Source organism: Chiloscyllium plagiosum, unplaced genomic scaffold (assembly GCF_037043375.1).
Source record: "Chiloscyllium plagiosum isolate Xiang-an unplaced genomic scaffold, Cpla_swu_hap1 HiC_scaffold_2, whole genome shotgun sequence".
NCBI classification, from domain to species: domain Eukaryota; kingdom Metazoa; phylum Chordata; class Chondrichthyes; order Orectolobiformes; family Hemiscylliidae; genus Chiloscyllium; species Chiloscyllium plagiosum.
Genome location: NW_028270140.1, coordinates 88,196,314 through 88,213,748, shown reverse-complemented (window position 1 = coordinate 88,213,748; position 17,435 = coordinate 88,196,314). Strand labels below are relative to the sequence as shown.

The 17,435-nt window shown below is 43.8% G+C and overlaps 1 protein-coding gene across 1 annotated transcript in view; it reads left to right on the top strand.

The window, feature by feature from the left end:
* LOC122560501 (aminopeptidase Q-like) overlaps positions 1-17,435 on the top strand; it is a 157,694-nt gene that overhangs the window by 133,709 nt on the left and 6,550 nt on the right. The window contains exons 17-19 of the mRNA XM_043711168.2: positions 4,117-4,278; positions 14,832-14,972; positions 16,301-16,379. Coding sequence (XP_043567103.2) covers positions 4,117-4,278; positions 14,832-14,972; positions 16,301-16,379 — 382 coding nt within the window. The remainder of the gene's footprint in view (positions 1-4,116; positions 4,279-14,831; positions 14,973-16,300; positions 16,380-17,435) is intronic.

Here is a 17,435-nt window from a genome sequence, read left to right as displayed (position 1 = left end):
TACCCTCTCCCTCTCAAATTGCAGATTGAAGCTTATTGTATTATGGTCACTACTTCCCAATGGCTCCTTCACTTCGAGGTCCCTGATCAATTCTGGTTCGTTGCACAATACCAGATCCAGAATTGCCTTCTCCCTAGTAGGCTCCAGCACCAGCTGTTCTAAGAATCCATCTCTGAGGCACTCCACAAAGTCTCTTTCTTGAGGTCTAATACCATCCTGATTCTCCCAGTCTACCAGCATATTGAAATCCCCCATAACAACCGTAGTAATATCTTTGCGACAGGCCAATATCAGCTCCTGATTCAACTTACATTCGACATCCAGACTACTGTTTAGGAGCCTGTAGATAACTCCCAAGAGGGTCTTTTTACCCTTAGAATTTCTCAGCTCTATCCATACTGAGGAGAAAGTGAGGACTGCAGATGCTGGAGATCAGAGCTGAAAATGTGTTGCTGGAAAAGCGCAGCAGGTCAGGCAGCATCCAAGGAACAGGAGAATCGACGTTTCGGGCATAAGACCTTCTTCAGGAATGAGGAAAGTGTGTCCAGCAGGCTAAGATAAAAGGTAGGGAGGAGGGACTTGGGGGAGGGGCGTTGGAAATGCGATAGGTGGAGGGAGGTCAAGGTGAGGGTGATAGGCCGGAGTGGGTTGGGGGCAGAGAGGTCAGGAAGAAGATTGCAGGTTAGGAAGGCGGTGCTGAGTTCGAGGGATTTGACTGAGACAAGGTGGGGGGAGGGGAAATGAGGAAACTGGAGAAATCTGGATTCATCCCTTGTGGTTGGAGGGTTCCCAGGCGGAAGATGAGGCGCTCTTCCTCCAACCGTCGTGTTGCCATGGTCTGGCGATGGAGGAGTCCAAGGACCTGCATGTCCTTGGTGGAGTAGGAGGGGGAGTTGAAGTGTTGAGCCATGGGGTGGTTGGGTTGGTTGGTCAGGGTGTCCCAGAGGTGTTCTCTGAAATGTTCCGCAAGTAGGCGGCCTGTCTCCCCAATATAGAGGAGGCCACATCGGGTGCAGTGGATGCAATAGATGATGTGTGTGGAGGTGCAGGTGAATTTGTGGTGGATATGGAAGTGTCCCTTGGGGTCTTGGAGGGAAGTAAGGGGGGGGTGTGGGCGCACGTTTTGCATTTCTTGCGGTTGCAGGGGAAGGTGCCGGGAGTGGAGGTTGGATTGATGGGGGTGTGGACCTGACGAGGGAGTCACGGAGGGAGTGGTCTTTTCGGACGCTGAAAGGGGAGGGGAGGGGAATATATCTCTGGTGGTAGGGTCCGTTTGGAGGTGGCGGAAATGACGGCTGATGATACGCTGTACATGGAGGTTGGTGGAGTGGTAGGTGAGGACCCCTGGGGTTCTGTCCTGGTAGCGATTGGAGGGGAGGGGCTCAAGGGCGGAGGAGCGGGAAGTGGAAGAGATGTGGTGGAGGGCATCGTCGACCACGTCTGGGGGTAAATTGCGGTCCTTGAAGAAGGAGGCCATCTGGGTTGTACGGTTTTGGAACTGGTCCTCCTGGGAGCAAATGCGGCGGAGACGAAGGAATTGGGAATATGGGATGGCGTTTTTACAGGGGCAGGGTGGGAGGAAATGTAGCCTAGGTAGCTGTGGGAGTCAGTCGGTTTATAGTAAGTGTCCGTGTTGATTCGATCGCCCGAGATCGAAATGGAAAGGTCTAGGAAGGGGAGGGAGGAGTCTGAGACGGTCCAGGTGAATTTGAGGTCAGGGTGGAAGGTGTTGGTAAAGTGGATGAACTGTTCAACCTCCTCGTGGGAGCACGAGGCAGCCCTGATACAGTCATTGATGTAGCGGAGGAAAAGGTGGGGGGTGGTGCCAGTGTAGCTGCGGAAGATGGACTGTTCCACATATCCTACGAAGAGGCAGGCATAGTTGGGGCCCATGCGGGTGCCCATGGCTACTCGTTTGGTTTGGAGGAAGTGGGAGGATTGGAAAGAGAAGTTGTTCAGGGTGAGGACCAGTTCAGTCAGTTGAAGGAGGGTGTCAGTGGAAGGGTACTGGTTGGTACGGCGGGAAAGGAAGAAGCGGAGGGCTTTGAGTCCTTCGTGATGGGGGATGGAGGTGTACAGGGACTACCTTGACACGGTCCTGTCCCCCTTAGTTCAAGAACTCCCTACCTACGTTCGGGACACCACAAACTCCCTCCACCTCCTCCATGATTTTCGCTTCCCCGGTCCCCAACGCCTTATCTTCACCATGGACATCCAGTCCCTGTACACCACCCCCTCTGCCCGTCAGTCTGTCCTTACGATAGCACGTGTAGCCTTGAATATTCATTTTCCAGGCCCTGTCCACTTGAAGCCACGTCTCAGTTATCCCCACAATATCGTACCTGCCAATTTCCAAAAGAGCCTCAAGCTCATCTACCTTATTTCTAATGCTTCATGCATTCATATATTGTATTTTTAATTTGTTACTGCCCTCACCCTTCCCATCAACTCCTATTTCACTCAACCTTACAGCATGATCCCTTTTTGAGTTTTCTGCTTCATTGATACAGTTGTCTTTCTTGACTTCCCTTGTTCTAACTTTCCCTTCAATTTCCTTCTTACACATCCAGTTTGTCCCCCCCCCCCCCCCCCCCGCCCCCCGCTACTTAGTTTAAATGTAGCTGTGTTGCAGTAGCAAACCTGCCTGCCAGAATGCTGGTCCCCAACCTATTTAGGTGCAAACTGTCTCTCTTGTATAATTTATGCTTACCACAAAACATACCCCAGTGATCCAAGAATTTAAATCCTTGCTTCCTGCACCAGTTCCCCAGCCACACGTTCAGATCTATTATCTCCCTGTTTCTGGTCTCACCAGCCCGAGGAACTGGAAGCAAACTGGAGATAACCACCCTGGACGTGCCGACATATACCACCACCTCTGGCTCTTCGCCTTCGTCCTTGAGGATTTCCTGCACTCCGTGATGTCTTTAACCCTGGCACCAGGAAGGCAACACACCATCCTTAAGTCCCGTCTGCTGCCACAAAAACCCCGGTCAGTTCCTCTCACTATGGAGTCCCCTATTACCACGGCTCTGTGCGATGTCCGACTGTTCCGCTCTGCCTCCACGCCAACTTTTGATTGACAGACCTGGCCGCCTCGCGGACTGGCAGTGTCATCTGTCTCTACTGTTTCCAAAAGATTCAACTTCTTCCTGACAGGTACTTCCCCCGGGGTCTCTTGCACCTGTCTCCTCTCTGCCTTCCTCATCGTCTGCTCTCTTCTGCTCTCTTCTGGTATGGTCGGTGTAATAACCTTGCTGAAGGTCTTGTCCAGAAAGATCTCGTTTTCTCGGATGAGCCTAAGGTCCTCGAGTTCTTTCATCAGTGCTGCAATATGCTCGGTCAGTAGCTGAATGTGCACACACTTTCCACACTTATTTGAGCCAGACACACCAGAGTCATTGACCTTCCACATCAAGCACGTAGCGCACTGAACCAGGTTGGCAGTCATGTCTTCACCCTCTTCAACTGTGGCATAATCACTTCATTCAACCTCCTTGTCAAAGACTCCTGAGCTAAAGCCTTACTCTTCACTCCACAGGAGCTTCCTTGGACCCTCTTTTTAGGGCAAGTCTGTGGACTTTTAATTTAGATTAGAGGAGGAGGGTGGGAGGGAGGCCCTACTTTGTAGGACCTGGGGTTTAGAACACATCCACTCAAATAACAATCACTTACCTTCCCAACCAGCTCTGTGCTCCGACTTCACTTCCGCCCAGCACCTGCCGTTCTCTGCTGCAAAAAGACCGTTGGCGTCGAGGTAAGTTCTTGAATAACAATCACTTACCTTCCCAACCGGCTTTGCGCTCCGACTCCACTTCTGTCCAGCACCCGCCGTTCTCTGCTGCAAAAAGCAGAGAATGACCTGTATTATCCATAACACTTAAATCTACTGAAGTTAATGCTAAAAGGAGTACTGGCTGAACTTTAAGCAAGTTCCATGAATTTGAGAAAACAAAATATTGCATTTTTACAAGGAAGCCTTACCTGTCAGGGGATACATGTTAGAAATCTAGGTGTAATCATCAGAATGCTACCACAAAATAACAAGTTAATTTTATAGAATTTGAAAATGAACAACTGAAAAAAAAGAAAATATTTCACATTGTTCTCTTTCAGAATTCCAAGTTATGCTAGACGCCATATTTACTGCGAGGCCATTAAAGCTGGCAGTGAAAAAGAATGGAACTTTGCATGGTCACTTTACCAGAATTCATCACAAGATGATGAAGTATTACTGTTTGCTATGGGATGTAGTCGAGAACCATGGATTCTATCCAGGTATTAGCTTTCCAGCATATAGCAATGGAACAGCCTGTGTGATTTCTTAACATAATTAAATTTGAAAAAGTTTGGATGTTTCTTCCTTGTGCAAATCTTTGGAGAATTGTAATAATTTGCCTTTGTCACTTTCCAGTATCATTGGAGTGGATAATATGCTCCTTGCTGGTGGATTTGCTGGGAAGAGCCTACCTGCCGCCTCTATAATTCTATATTGGATTGTGCAGCCATAAGAACCTGCCCACCCTTGAGCCAATTGAAGATCTTAACTGAGCAATTAATGATTAATTAAGTGCCTCATCCCACTGCTACAAATATTTTACATGCTGTATGAGAAGCCTAGAAACATTTGCTATAACATTGGACATGTCATAAAAGGAAAACTTCTTTCAGAGCCGACTGGGAGATGTTACATGATGAGAACTACTGGGGACAGAAGCATGTTTCCCTTCAACTTTCAGCTAAAGTGGGAGCACCAGGAACATAGTATCCCCTGTATCCAGCCCCATTAAATCCAACTCCTTTTGAGGCAATAGTGACCTTATTTCAAAAGTTATATCTCATAATGTTTTTTTTTAAATCCCATTATCAATTCACGTAACCATTCTCTTAGCCTTGTTTATTGAGTAATCCTTTATGATGGCAGTATGGACACAATCAACTTAATTACTCCATTTTTAATCAGACCCTGAATCAATCTCAACTCAGGAAGGAATGTATTATGGACCAAGCCAGCACCCCCCCCCCCCCAAAACATTTCAAGAAAGTAGCCCAGACCCTAACTCTGTTTGTTGTTTTATCTGCAAGTGGATATTCCAGGAGTGATTGGGCTAGCCCAACCACTTAGTTTTAAACCAAACAGAATTCATGTGCAAGATTACTGAATGAAACACAAACAAAAGATAGCTCGATATAAAATAATCTAAACTATCTGAAAACCCAACAGGTTATCCCAACTTAATGATGCTGTTCCAAATTCCTGCAACAATCCCCATAAACACACCTTGACAAAAAAAGGTAAAATCAAACACAGGGTCCTATGGGAGAGAGAAAGATGGCAGCATGGAACACCCTCTTCCATGTAGCTGTTTCTTGGATCAGCAGCCTCAAACTGACTGACAACTTTCAGTAAACAGCCAGACTGCTAAAGACCAGACCAGATCAAACAAAACCAGAGAAAAGTTGAGCTGGGAGAACTGGCCATCACCTTTCATTTTTCAATTTTTTTTAAACTAGAAAGCCTTTTGTCTGAGGCACTATCTATTAGCTATAATCAAACTGGCCCTAAAGCCCTTCAATCCTAGACTTTTCAGAATCACTGCTTTTACAACCTCTCTGAAAAAATAAGCCAAGAGCAGCATAATCTTGTTAAAAGGGCAGCATTGTCACAAATGATAGAACATGAATAAATATTCTGAAGACGGTCACTGCACCAAAAATGTTAAGTCTGCTTTCTCTCTACAGATGGTACCATACCTGTTGAGTTTCTCCAGAAATTTCTGTCTTTGTTTATGAATTCATGTGTCATAGGCATGTGGCAATTGCCCATTAGCTAATTGTCCAGGGAACCAGGTGTTTCATGCTAATCTTTGTTCATTGGCTTTGAGCACAATGATAGCATCTATGAAAATAATGTGACTTTGAAAAGTTACAAATCGGAAATTGCTGGAAAAACTCAGCAGGTCTGGCAGCATCTGTGCAGAGAAAGCTTCTAAAAATGTCATCAGTCAACTTCTGTGGCAGCCACTTGTTAACAATTGCAAAGAGGCATACTATTTAATTTTAATTGCTTTTTCTAAGGCAAAAGTACAGTCTTGAGAAACATCTTAGCGTTGCAATAGTAGCAAGTACATAAATACAGAGGAACCTTGATTATCCGAATGAGATGGGTGGGCAGTATTTCGATCGGATAATTGTTTATTCAGGTAACTGATTTAATGCCTTTCTTCTGGGACTCTGAAGTTTCTTTGTTCCTCACTGTGCCTGCCTTGTTCCCTCTCTCTGTCTCAGGGTTTGTTTCTGAGCAGACTCTCTTGTGTATAAGGGGCTTGCAGCATTGCCGAAGCCTCCCATACCTCCCCACCCCCATCAGTTCAATGGGATTGACACAGTGAGCACTTTTTAATACCGCTCCCTGTTCAGAAAACTAGGCAGCAGCACACCACGCAAGTGCCCCCGCTCCCCCATCTGGCCCCACCCAGCCCCTGCCCACCCATCCGCCCCCATCCCGCCCCAATCCCCTGTCCGCCCAGCTGCCTTGCTCTCCGTCTGCCCTGACCCCACGCCACCTCATCAACCCCAAGTCCGCCTTACCCCCACAAAACCCCTCCCCACCATCGGGGCAGCCAGACTGCTGCTGCCTTTCGGGGGAGTCTCAAAATAGCACACACAAACACACACACACATGCAGCCACACCCACAACTTTTTACTGCAACCTTTTGACAAGTTCCACCTTTGCCCTGTACAGGACCAATGTTGGAGAGATTATCTGGGGAAGGGGGAGAGGTTTTACGGTACACCCCTGTGTAGAACTCCAGGGCAAGTGTGGGGAGAGAGAGAGAGAGAGAGGGCGGGCGGTCAGTCATTTGGAGATGTTGCTGAAAATGTGTTGCTGGAAAAGCGCAGCAGATCAGGCAGCATCCAGGGAACAGGAGAATCGACGTTTCGGGCATAAGCCCTTCTTCAGGAATGAGGAAAGTTTGTCCAGCAGGCTAAGATAAGAGGTAGGGAGGAGGGACTTGGGGGAGGGGCGTCGGAAATGTGATAGGTGGAAAGAGGTCAAGGTGAGGGTGATGAGTCAGACTGGGGTGGGGGCAGAGAGGTCAGGAAGAAGATTGCAGGTTAGGAAGGCGGTGCTGAGTTCAATGGATTTGACTGAGACAAGGTGGGGGGAGGGGAAATGAGGAAACTGGTGAAATCCGAGTTCATCCCTTGTGGTTGGAGGGTTCCTAGCAAAAGATGAGGCGCTCTTCCTCCAACCATCGTGTTGTTGTGGTCTGGCGATGGAGGAGTCCAAAGACCTGCATATCCTTGGTGGATTGGGAGGGGGAGTTGAAGTGTTAAGCCACAGGGTGGTTGGGTTGGTTGGTCCGGGTGTCCCAGAGGTGTTCTCTGAAGCACTCCGCAAGTAGGCCATTTGGAGATGTTGTCTGGGCTCCCATCGATATCCAGGACTGTTCTTGGCAGCATTTCAGGAAGCCAAGTTCATTTTTAATCACTGTAAACAAAAGACGTGATCAGTGTTGGAAACACCTCTTTGATGTAATATTTCTATCGGGACCTCGAGATCTCCTTCAGATAATCTAAAATTCGGATTATTGATATTCTGATAATCGCGGTTCCTCTGTCTATGTAAAAGATAGAATTTTTGGCAGGTAACTTCATTGTGTAGTAGAAGTTACAAATGTCTGTCAAACATTTGTCCAATCTTCAATTCATACTCTAACTTAGTTTGGTTTTGCATCAATTATAAAGATTTACAATGTTATCCCAAATTAATATAAATGTATAATTATACACATACTTGGTAAAATTAATAAGTAGTCTTGTGATTCCCAATATTCTGGAAGTAAGTTACTCTAAATGTAACTCAACATGACAGGTTGATTCTGATATAACTGCCTAGTGTTCCATGACAGCATATACAGAGGATTCAATTATGTGGCGAGTAATTATCTATTGAATCTGTCAGCAATAATGGTATCACAAAAGAAAATCATCAAGAGAACTATACAGTTCTTCAACTAAGTTACATCAGTCTCTGTGCTTTCAAAAAAAGACAGACAAAAATACTCAAGCATGTGGGAGAGATCAAAGTGTAGTTGCAAGACAGCCCATGTACAGAAGATGGAGCACAACTCATTTTGGTAACAGAGTCTATCAAGGTCAAAGCAGCAGAACACTGAAGAAAGGGAGAAATGTCATAAAAAAAAACAGGAGCCATAAAGACTTGCAAATTACTTGGTTTCAGTAAGGACAGAGAAGATGGTAAAAGAGTGGGGGTGTGGCATTGTTGGTCAAGGACAGTATTACAGTTGCAGAAAGGATGTTTGGGGACTCGTCAACTGAGGTAGTATGGGCTGAGGTTAGAACCAGGAAAAGAGAGGTCACCCTGTTGGGAGTTTTCTATAGACCTGCAAATAGTTCCAGAGATGTAGAGGAAAGGATAGCAAAGATGAATCTCGATAGGAGAGAGAGAGAGACAGGATAGTTGTCATGGGGGACTTGAGGGATTGAGGTTCACAAGGAAGAGGTATTAGAAATCCTGCAGAGTGTGAAAATAGATAAGTCCCCTGGGCCGGATGGGATTTATCCTAGGATCCTCTGGGAAGCCAGGGAGGAAATTGCCGAGCTTTTGGCATTGATCTTTAAATCATCATTGTCTGCAGGAATAGTGCCAGAAGACTGGAGGATAGCAAATGTGATTCCCCTATTCAAGAAGGGGTGTAGAGACAACCCAGGTAATTATAGACCAGTGAGCCTTACTTCAGTTGTTGGTAAAGTGTTGGAAAAATCTATAAGAGTTAGGATTTATAATCATCTAGAAAATAATAATTTGATTAGGGATAGTCAGCATGGTTTTGTGAAGGGTAGGCGTGCCTCACAAACCTTATTGAGTTCTTTGAAAGGTGACCAAACAGGTAGATGAGAGTAAACCAGTTGATGTGGTGTATATGGATTTCAGCAAGGCATTCGATAAGGTTCCCCACAGTAGGCTATTGTACAAAACGCGGAGAAATGGGATTGTGGGAGATGTAGCAGTTTGGATCAGTAATTGGCTTGCTGAAAGAAGGCAGAGGGTGGTGGTTGATGGGAAATGTTTTTCCTGGAGCCTAGTTACCAGTGGTGTACTGTAAGAGTCGGTGTTGGGTCCACTGCTGTTCGTCATTTTTATAAACGACCTGGATGAGGGTTTGGAAGGGTGGGTTAGTAAATTTGCAGACGACACTAAGGTCGGTGGAGTTGTGGATAGTGATGAAGAATGTTGTAGGTTACAGAGAGACATAGATAAGCTGCAGGGCTGGGCTGAGAGGTGGCAAATGGAGTTTAATGCGGACAAATGTGAGGTGATTCACTTTGGTCGGAGTAACCAGAATGCAAAGTACTGGGCTAATGGTAAGATTCTTGGTAGTGTAGATGAGCAGAGAGATCTCGGTGTTCAGGTACACAGATTCTTGAAAGTTGCCACCCAGGTTGACAGGGCTGTTAAGAAGGCATACTGTGTTTTAGCTTTTATTAATAGAGGGATCGAGTTCTGGAACCATGAGGTTATGCTACAGCTGTACAAAACTCTGGTGCGGCCGCACTTGGAGTATTGTGTACAGTTCTGGTCACCGCATTATAAGAAGGATGTGAAAGCTTTGGAAAGGGTGCAGAGGAGATTTATTAGAATGTTGCCTGGTATGGAGGGACGGTCTTACGAGGAAAGACTTGAGGCTGTTTTCGTTAGAGAAAAGAAGGTTGAGAGGTGACTTAATAGAGACATATAAAATAATCAGAGGGTTAGATAGGGTGGACAGGGAAAGCCTTTTTCCAAGTATGGTGACGGTGAGCATGAGGGGGCATAGCTTTAAATTGAGGGGTGACAGATATAGGACAGATGTCAGAGGTAGTTTCTTTACTCAGAGAATAATAAGGGTATGGAATGCTTTGCCTGCAACGGTAGTAGGTTCGCCAACTTTAAGTACATTTAAGTCGTCATTGGACAAGCATATGGATGTACATGGAATAGTGTAGGTTAGATGGGCTTCAGATTGGTATGACAGGTCAGCGCAACATCGAGGGCCAAAGGGCCTGTACTGCGCTGTAATGTTCTATGTTCTATGTTCTAAATTGTTTATTTGAAAAATTTGAAAAGCATTGAGGTTGGGAAGGGTAAAGAACGTAATCTGGGTGGGGACTTCAATATCCATCGCCAAGAATTTCTCACCTTTACAGACTGAGCTTGCTGGGTCCTAAAGGGCATTTCTGCCACACTGGGCTTGTGGCAGGTATCAAGGATGGGATGGTCTCGTGGTATTATCACTGAACTGTTAATCCAGAGATCCAGATAACATTCTGGGGATCCGGGTTTGAATCCTGCCACAGCAGATGGTGGATTTGAATTCAATTAATATCTGGAATTATGATTTGGAGATGCCGGTGTTGGACTGGGGTGTACAAAGTTAAAAATCACACGACACCAGGTTATAGTCCAACAGGTTTAATTGGAAGCACACTAGCTTTTGGAGCAACACTCCTTCATCGGGTGATAGTGGAGGGCTCGATCGTAACACAGAATTTATAGCAAACATTTACAGTGTGATGTAACTGAAATTATACATTGAAAAATTGATTGTCTGTTAAGCCTTTCATCTGTTAGAATACAGTGATGGTTTCACTTCTTTCATGTGTAAATCACAAAACCTTTTTTTAAATAAGTTGCATTCTCAGGTTAGCGGTTAACAATGGTGATAGCTAGACAATATGTTGAAGGTGTTGGCCTCCTGTGTTCTCTGTCTATGCCATGATGTTTAGATTGATTCTAATCTAAAAAGTGAGATAACGGAGTTTTACATAAATTCATGCAGTTTTTGAGCTCAGAGTTCTACACGAATGCATACAGTTTTTGAGCAAAGTACAATGTAACTCTGCAAGTACAAATTCACCCCACAACATATATGTGTTATAATATGGTATATAATATGGTGAGTGTGAGAAAGTGTATGTGTGTGTATGTGTGTAGTGAGTGCAGAGTGTCTTAAGTCTGTGAGGGGGTGCATGTGTGAGTGTGGGAGTGTGTGTGCCTGTAAGGGTGTGTGTGGATGACTGTGTGTGCGTCTGTGTGTATGTGTGTCCGTGTGTATGTGTGTGTATAGGAGTGCCTGTGTGTGTGAGAGTGTGTGTGTGTGTGTAGGAGTATCTGTGTGTGTGTGTGTAGTGCAATGGTGGTCACCTGTAATGTGACATGAACCCAAGGTCCCGGTTGAGGCCCTCCCTATGGGTACGGAACTTAGCTATCAGCCTCTGCTCGGCCACTTTTCTCTGCTGCCTGTCCCGAAGTACACTTTGGAGGATGGTCACCCGAAGGTCCGAGGCTGAATGTCCTGGACCACTGAAGTGTTCCTCAACTGGGAGGGAACCCTCCTGTCTTTTGATTGTTGTGCGGTGCCCATTCATCCGTTGTCATAGCCTTTGCTCAGTTTCCCCAATGTACCATGCCTCAGGGCATCCTTGCCTGCAACGTATAAGATAGACAACGTTGGCTGAGTCACATGAGTACCTGCCATGTACAAAGTGGGAGGTCTCCCCACGCGTAATGGTGGTATCTATGTCCACACGCTGACACGTCATGCAGCGTCTACCGTGACATACATTCTGTGTTAGGATTGAGCCCTCCACTATCACCTGATGAAAGAGCGTTGCTCCTAAAGCTAGTGTGCTTCCAATTAAACCTGTTGGACTATAACCTGGTGTTGTGTGATTTTTATCTGGAATTAAGAGTCCATTGATGACCAATTGTTGGAAAAAGCCCATCTGGCTGTCCTTTAGGGAAGGAAACTGCCATCCTTACTTGGTCTGACCTACATGTGATTCCAGACCTCCAGAAATGTGGTTGACTTTTAATTGCCTTCGGGACAGTTAGGGATGGGCAATAAATGCTATCTAGCCAGAGATTCCAACATCCCATGAGTGAATAAAAAAAAGCAACAAAAGAGAGCAAAAAGTCTACTCACAGATGTATCTGTCTATGACGTCATCAGTAGGATTGACCATCCCACTATCTTGTTGAGTTATAGTCCAGTCTTCGAATTGACGATACCCTCCGTTGTGTGCACCATCACAATGCTAAATGAGATCAGATCTACCATCTCAAAAATGAAAATTTATGAGGTGCTAAAATAGAAGTTGATAGAAAACTCAGCAGTTCTGAGGAAGGGTCATTGAACTCTAAATTTAACTTTGACTTCTCTTCACAGATGCTGCCAGAACTGAGCTTTTCTAGCAACTTCTATTTTTGTTTCTGATTTACAGCTTGGCAGTTCTTGCAGTTTTTATTTATGAGGTACTGTTAGCCATCAGCACTGTAACAGAACTGTATTGAACCACAATCTGTAACATTATGGTCGAAATGTTCCCCACTTTGCTATTACCATCAAGCCAAGAGATCAACACTGTTTCAATCAAGAATACAGGAGGTCATGCCAGGTGCAGCACCAGGGCATGGAATAGGTATGACTAAATGAGTCCATAGTCAGCATATCAGATCTAAGCACTGCAGTCCTATACATCCAATCATAAATGATGATGGACAATTAAACAACTAACAGAAGATAGAGGGTCCATAAATATCCCCATCCTCAACAATGAGACAACCCAACACATAGAACATAGAACATTACAGCACAGTACAAGTCCTTCGGTTCTTGATGTTGTGCTTACCTGTGAAACACATCTGAATCCCATCTAACCTACACTGTTCCATTATCATCCATATATTTAGTTGAAAATGTGTTGCTGGAAAAGCGCAGCAGGTCAGGCAGCATCCAGGGAACAGGAGAATCGACGTTTCGGGCATAAGCCCTTCTTCAGGACAAAGAAGAAATATTTGCAACACCAAATAGCAAGATGTGCTGAGTCAATGTTCTAGTATAGACCCAGCCCTGGCATTTGCCCAATAATATGGCAAAAGGCCCAGTTATGTCTTGCCCACAAAATGCAGGAAAAATCCAATCCAGCCAATTGCCACTCTATTAACTGACTCTCAATCACCAGCAAAATGAAGTATGATGTCATCACAGCGTTATCAAGCAGTACCTGCAAAAGAATGTCATGCTCACTGACACTCAGCTTGCATTCCATCAGGGCCATTCGGCTCATGACCTCATGGTAGCCTTGATCCAAACATGAACAAAAGAGCTGAACTCCAGAAGAGGAATGAGAGTGACTGTCTTTGACATTAATACAACAAGTGGTCATGTATGGCATGAAAGAGTTCTAGCAAATGTTGGAGTCAAAAGAATTCAGGGATTGCTCTCTGCTGGTTGGAATCATACCTGGCACAAAGGAAGATGATTATAGTGGTTAGAGATCACTTATCTGAGCTCCAGGAATCTCTGCAGGAGTTTCTCGGGGTTGTGTCCATCATCAGCTGCTTCATCAATGACCTTTCATCCACCATAGGTCAGAAGTGGGGATGTTCACTTATGATTGCACAGTCTTCAGCACATTCATAAGAGTTCAGATACTGAAGCAGTCATGTCCATATGCAATAAGCAAGACAACATCCAGGCTTGGGCTGACAAGTAGCAAGTAACAGTCGTACCACACAAATGCTAGGTGATGACCATCTAAAGAATGGGAGAATCTAATTATTCCCTTTGAATTTCAACATCAACAAGACTCAAATGTCTTGACACCATTTAGGATAAAACAGCCTATTTGATTGGCAGTTCATCCACCAACTTCAATACTCACTCCCTCCACCTCCAATGCGCAGTGATAACTGTGCTTACCATCTCCAAGATGCGTAACAGCAACTCATTCAGGCTTCTCCGATAGCACCTTCCAAGTCCATGACCTCGATCACCTGAAGGAGAGGCAGTAGATGCATGCAAATGCTAACTCCTGCAAGTTCCCTCCAAGTCAGACATCATCCTGATTTGAAAATATATTGGTATTCCTTCACTGTTGCTGATCAAAATTCTGCCCTAACAGCACTTTTTATGTCCCTACACCCCAATTAATGCTGCAGTTCAAAAACACAGCTTACCACTATCTTCTCCAGGGCAAAACTGATCAATGCCCCTATCTTAATAACAAATTTTTAGAATTTTTTATGAATTGATATTTAAACTTATTTTGCATTATATTGTATTCCATAGAATTTTAATATTATCTTGACATATTTGGGAATTACTGGCCTTCAATATCAGTGAGTAAAGCCACAGGAAAAATATATCTTAAAGAGATTCTATAAACCTTTGAAATTTTGTAAATTTGCATAATGACAAGTTCGGTATTTGATTATTGTTCTACCTTTGTATGTGCCAGGATGGTGTCAGGGCCTTTACACAGCTGAAGTCATAAGTCACTTAATTGGAGTTAGACTTAGGTTTATTGTCACATGTACACAAGTACAGGGCACAAGAGTATAGTGAAAAGTGTACAATGTCACCACACACGGTGCCATCTTAGTGCAGAGACCAAGGTACAAAATCTTAGTTACAGAAGTGAGAAATAAAGAAATAAGTTAAAACACTCAGCACTACAGTTTTCTCAGCATAAAAGTAGGAAAGTAAAGAAATAAAGTTAAAATGTCAAACATTACAGTCCTTTCCTGAGCCACGGGCCTGCGAAAACTGGGCTTTCTCAAGAGAGCTCACTCTCCCCTGTGCTGGGTGTGCTTTCCCTCATGCTGGGCATGCTCTTCCTTGTGATGGGTTAAGACCCGCTAGGCATGATAGGCTTCAACCCCAATTGCTGCATCACTGCTGACCTCTGCTTAAGATTAGATTTGATTGCCTCACCAAGAATAGAAAACATAATTATCAATGTTACTTTATTTTCACAGATATTTACACTATACTCTGGGTGAGTTAATAGTCTCTGAGAAGCATTCATATACAGTTTATCAGTCAGTGGCAGAAAATCCAATTGGTTGGGCTTTAGCATGGAACTTCTTAAGAACAAACTGGAATAGTATTAATACTAAGTAAGTCAACAAGTTTTATCTGTCACTTGCTTTTGATTCATTTATACATAATTTTAACAAATGCAACTGAATTTTCCTATTTACAGATTGCATCAATTACTAACAGTCATCATTCACGTGTAAAAAATCTTCTTCAGAATTCTGTTTTCACATTGATTCAGCAGGAAAAAACTTCCAATTTTGGATTTGGCAATGCTTATTACTGTACTCTATTGACTCAATGGTGGATATTCACTGACAAGTGCAGAATTAGAATTTTGATATCAAAACTTAGAAATATAGATAGATGTGCAGCACCAGAGGAGGTCATTCAACCCATTGTGTTTCTGTCAGCCAAGAAAGATCTACCCAGCATAAACCAACTTTCTAGATCTTTGTCTGTAGACATATCGGCTATGGCACTTCAACTGCATATTCAGGAAAATTTAAATGCAATAAGGGGTTCGGCCTCTAGTCTCCTTTCAAGCAATAACCTCCAGACCACTAGCACTCAATGGGCAATAGAATTTCTCAAATCCCTCAAATTTTTCTGTCAGTTGCTTTAAATATATGTCACATCATACTTAAGGAATTTAAAGAGCTGAGAAGAAAGGGCTGCACACTGTTTCCAAGGGAATACATTCGTTAATCCTTTGGAGTCTTCACAGCTCTAACTTCGAAACATTGTGACATATTTCCATTTCTAACATTAACCAGCTTAGGTGCCTCTGAGAAAGCTTGTTCATGTAATGTTGAGTTGTCAACAAGTTTGTGCTAAACAGTCAAGACCAGTGGCCACTAAGTTAACTTTGTCCAAACTAGTTACATATAAAACTGACACAACAGTAGATTGAAATTTTCGCCCCTTGTGTCCAAAAGGGATGCAAATCCCCATCTTGATGGTGAACAGCTGATATCTACAGTAATTTAAATTACACTTTTTGAGTTCGGAGCATGTCCGAGAATGCTTCACACAAATGAATAATACAAAATGAGACAAATGACCAGTTTTGATTTAATGAAATTGCGTAAGAAGAAAACATGCTGGTCAAAGTTTCAGAAAGTCTCCCTGCACCCCTTCAAATAATGTATGGGAACTTTTCTGCCCATTTAACAACATCTCAATGTCTGTTCCAGAATGCAGCACTTCCAGCAATACAATAATCCCTCAGTTTTACTTTGAAGCATGAGTCTACATTATGTATTAAAGTCCTGGGTGAGATTTGGAGACACAACTTTCTGATTCCAGTGCAAGAATATTACAAAGTGAGGCAAGATGAACTAATAATATTCTTTACATACAATCATCACTATATTTATATTTCAAATTACCTTTGTTCTTATTTTAGCTCTACTTATCACATTGAACTGATGACTTTACTTGATACAGTTAGTGAAGGGCTCCTAACTGATTTTGGATTACAAGAGGTATGAACATTTAGTATAAGCTTTGCAAATGTATATGCTGTCCTATTGCTACTATTGAATACTATATTTTAAGATAGCTTAAATGGCTCTTAAAAGAACAATTAATAACAAAGCCAAAATCTGACAGTTTTATTTAATTTATTCTTGTCACGTGTACCTAAGTGCAGTGAAAAGTTTTGTTTGCTTGCAGTACATGTGTATCATAGCATACAAGGACATACAGATTATAGGGTGTTTAGACAGAGTGACACATACAAGGAACGGCTAATAAGGAGGTGCACAAAGCAAGATCAACATTAAATTTCAAATTAGAGATGTCATACTGAAAATTGAGGTATGAACTCTCTAAACTGTGGAGAGTTCGCAAAGAGCCACCCAGTGTCGTCATCATCTTAAATCCAGTAAAATGTTAACCTAAGCATAACAAGATTGTGTAGTATTGGAGGGGGCTACAGATGGAGGGAGGGATGGACCTCTTAATGAATTTAAACATGAGGATGTATTTATTACTCAGAGAGTGGTAAGGGTATGGACTACCCTGGAGGAGAAAGTGAGGACTGCAGATGCTGTAGATCAGAGCTAAAAATGTGTTGCTGGAAAAACGCAGCAGGTCAGGCAGCATCCAGGGAACAGGAGAATCGACGTTTCGGGCATAGGCCTTTCTTCAGGAAGAAGGGCCTATGCCCGAAACGTCGATTCTCCTGTTCCCTGGATGCTGCCTGACCTGCTGCGCTTTTCCAGCAACACATTTTCAGCTATGGACTACCCTGCCTGCCAATGTAGTTAACTCAGCCACATTAGGGAGATTTAAACAATCCTTGGATAAGCACATGGATGATGATGGGATAGTGTAGGGGGATGGGCTTAAATTGGTTCACAGGTCAGTGCAACATCGAGGGCTGAAGGGCCTGTTCTGCGCTGTATTATTCTGTGTTCCCTCTGTTCCCTAATGGGAAACAAGTCGGCAAAAATACAGGTGTTGAGCAACTGGGACAATCCTGCAGAAGAACCAAGCAATGCAGTTTTAGAGGATCAAACATTTTACAGAGAGAGTGG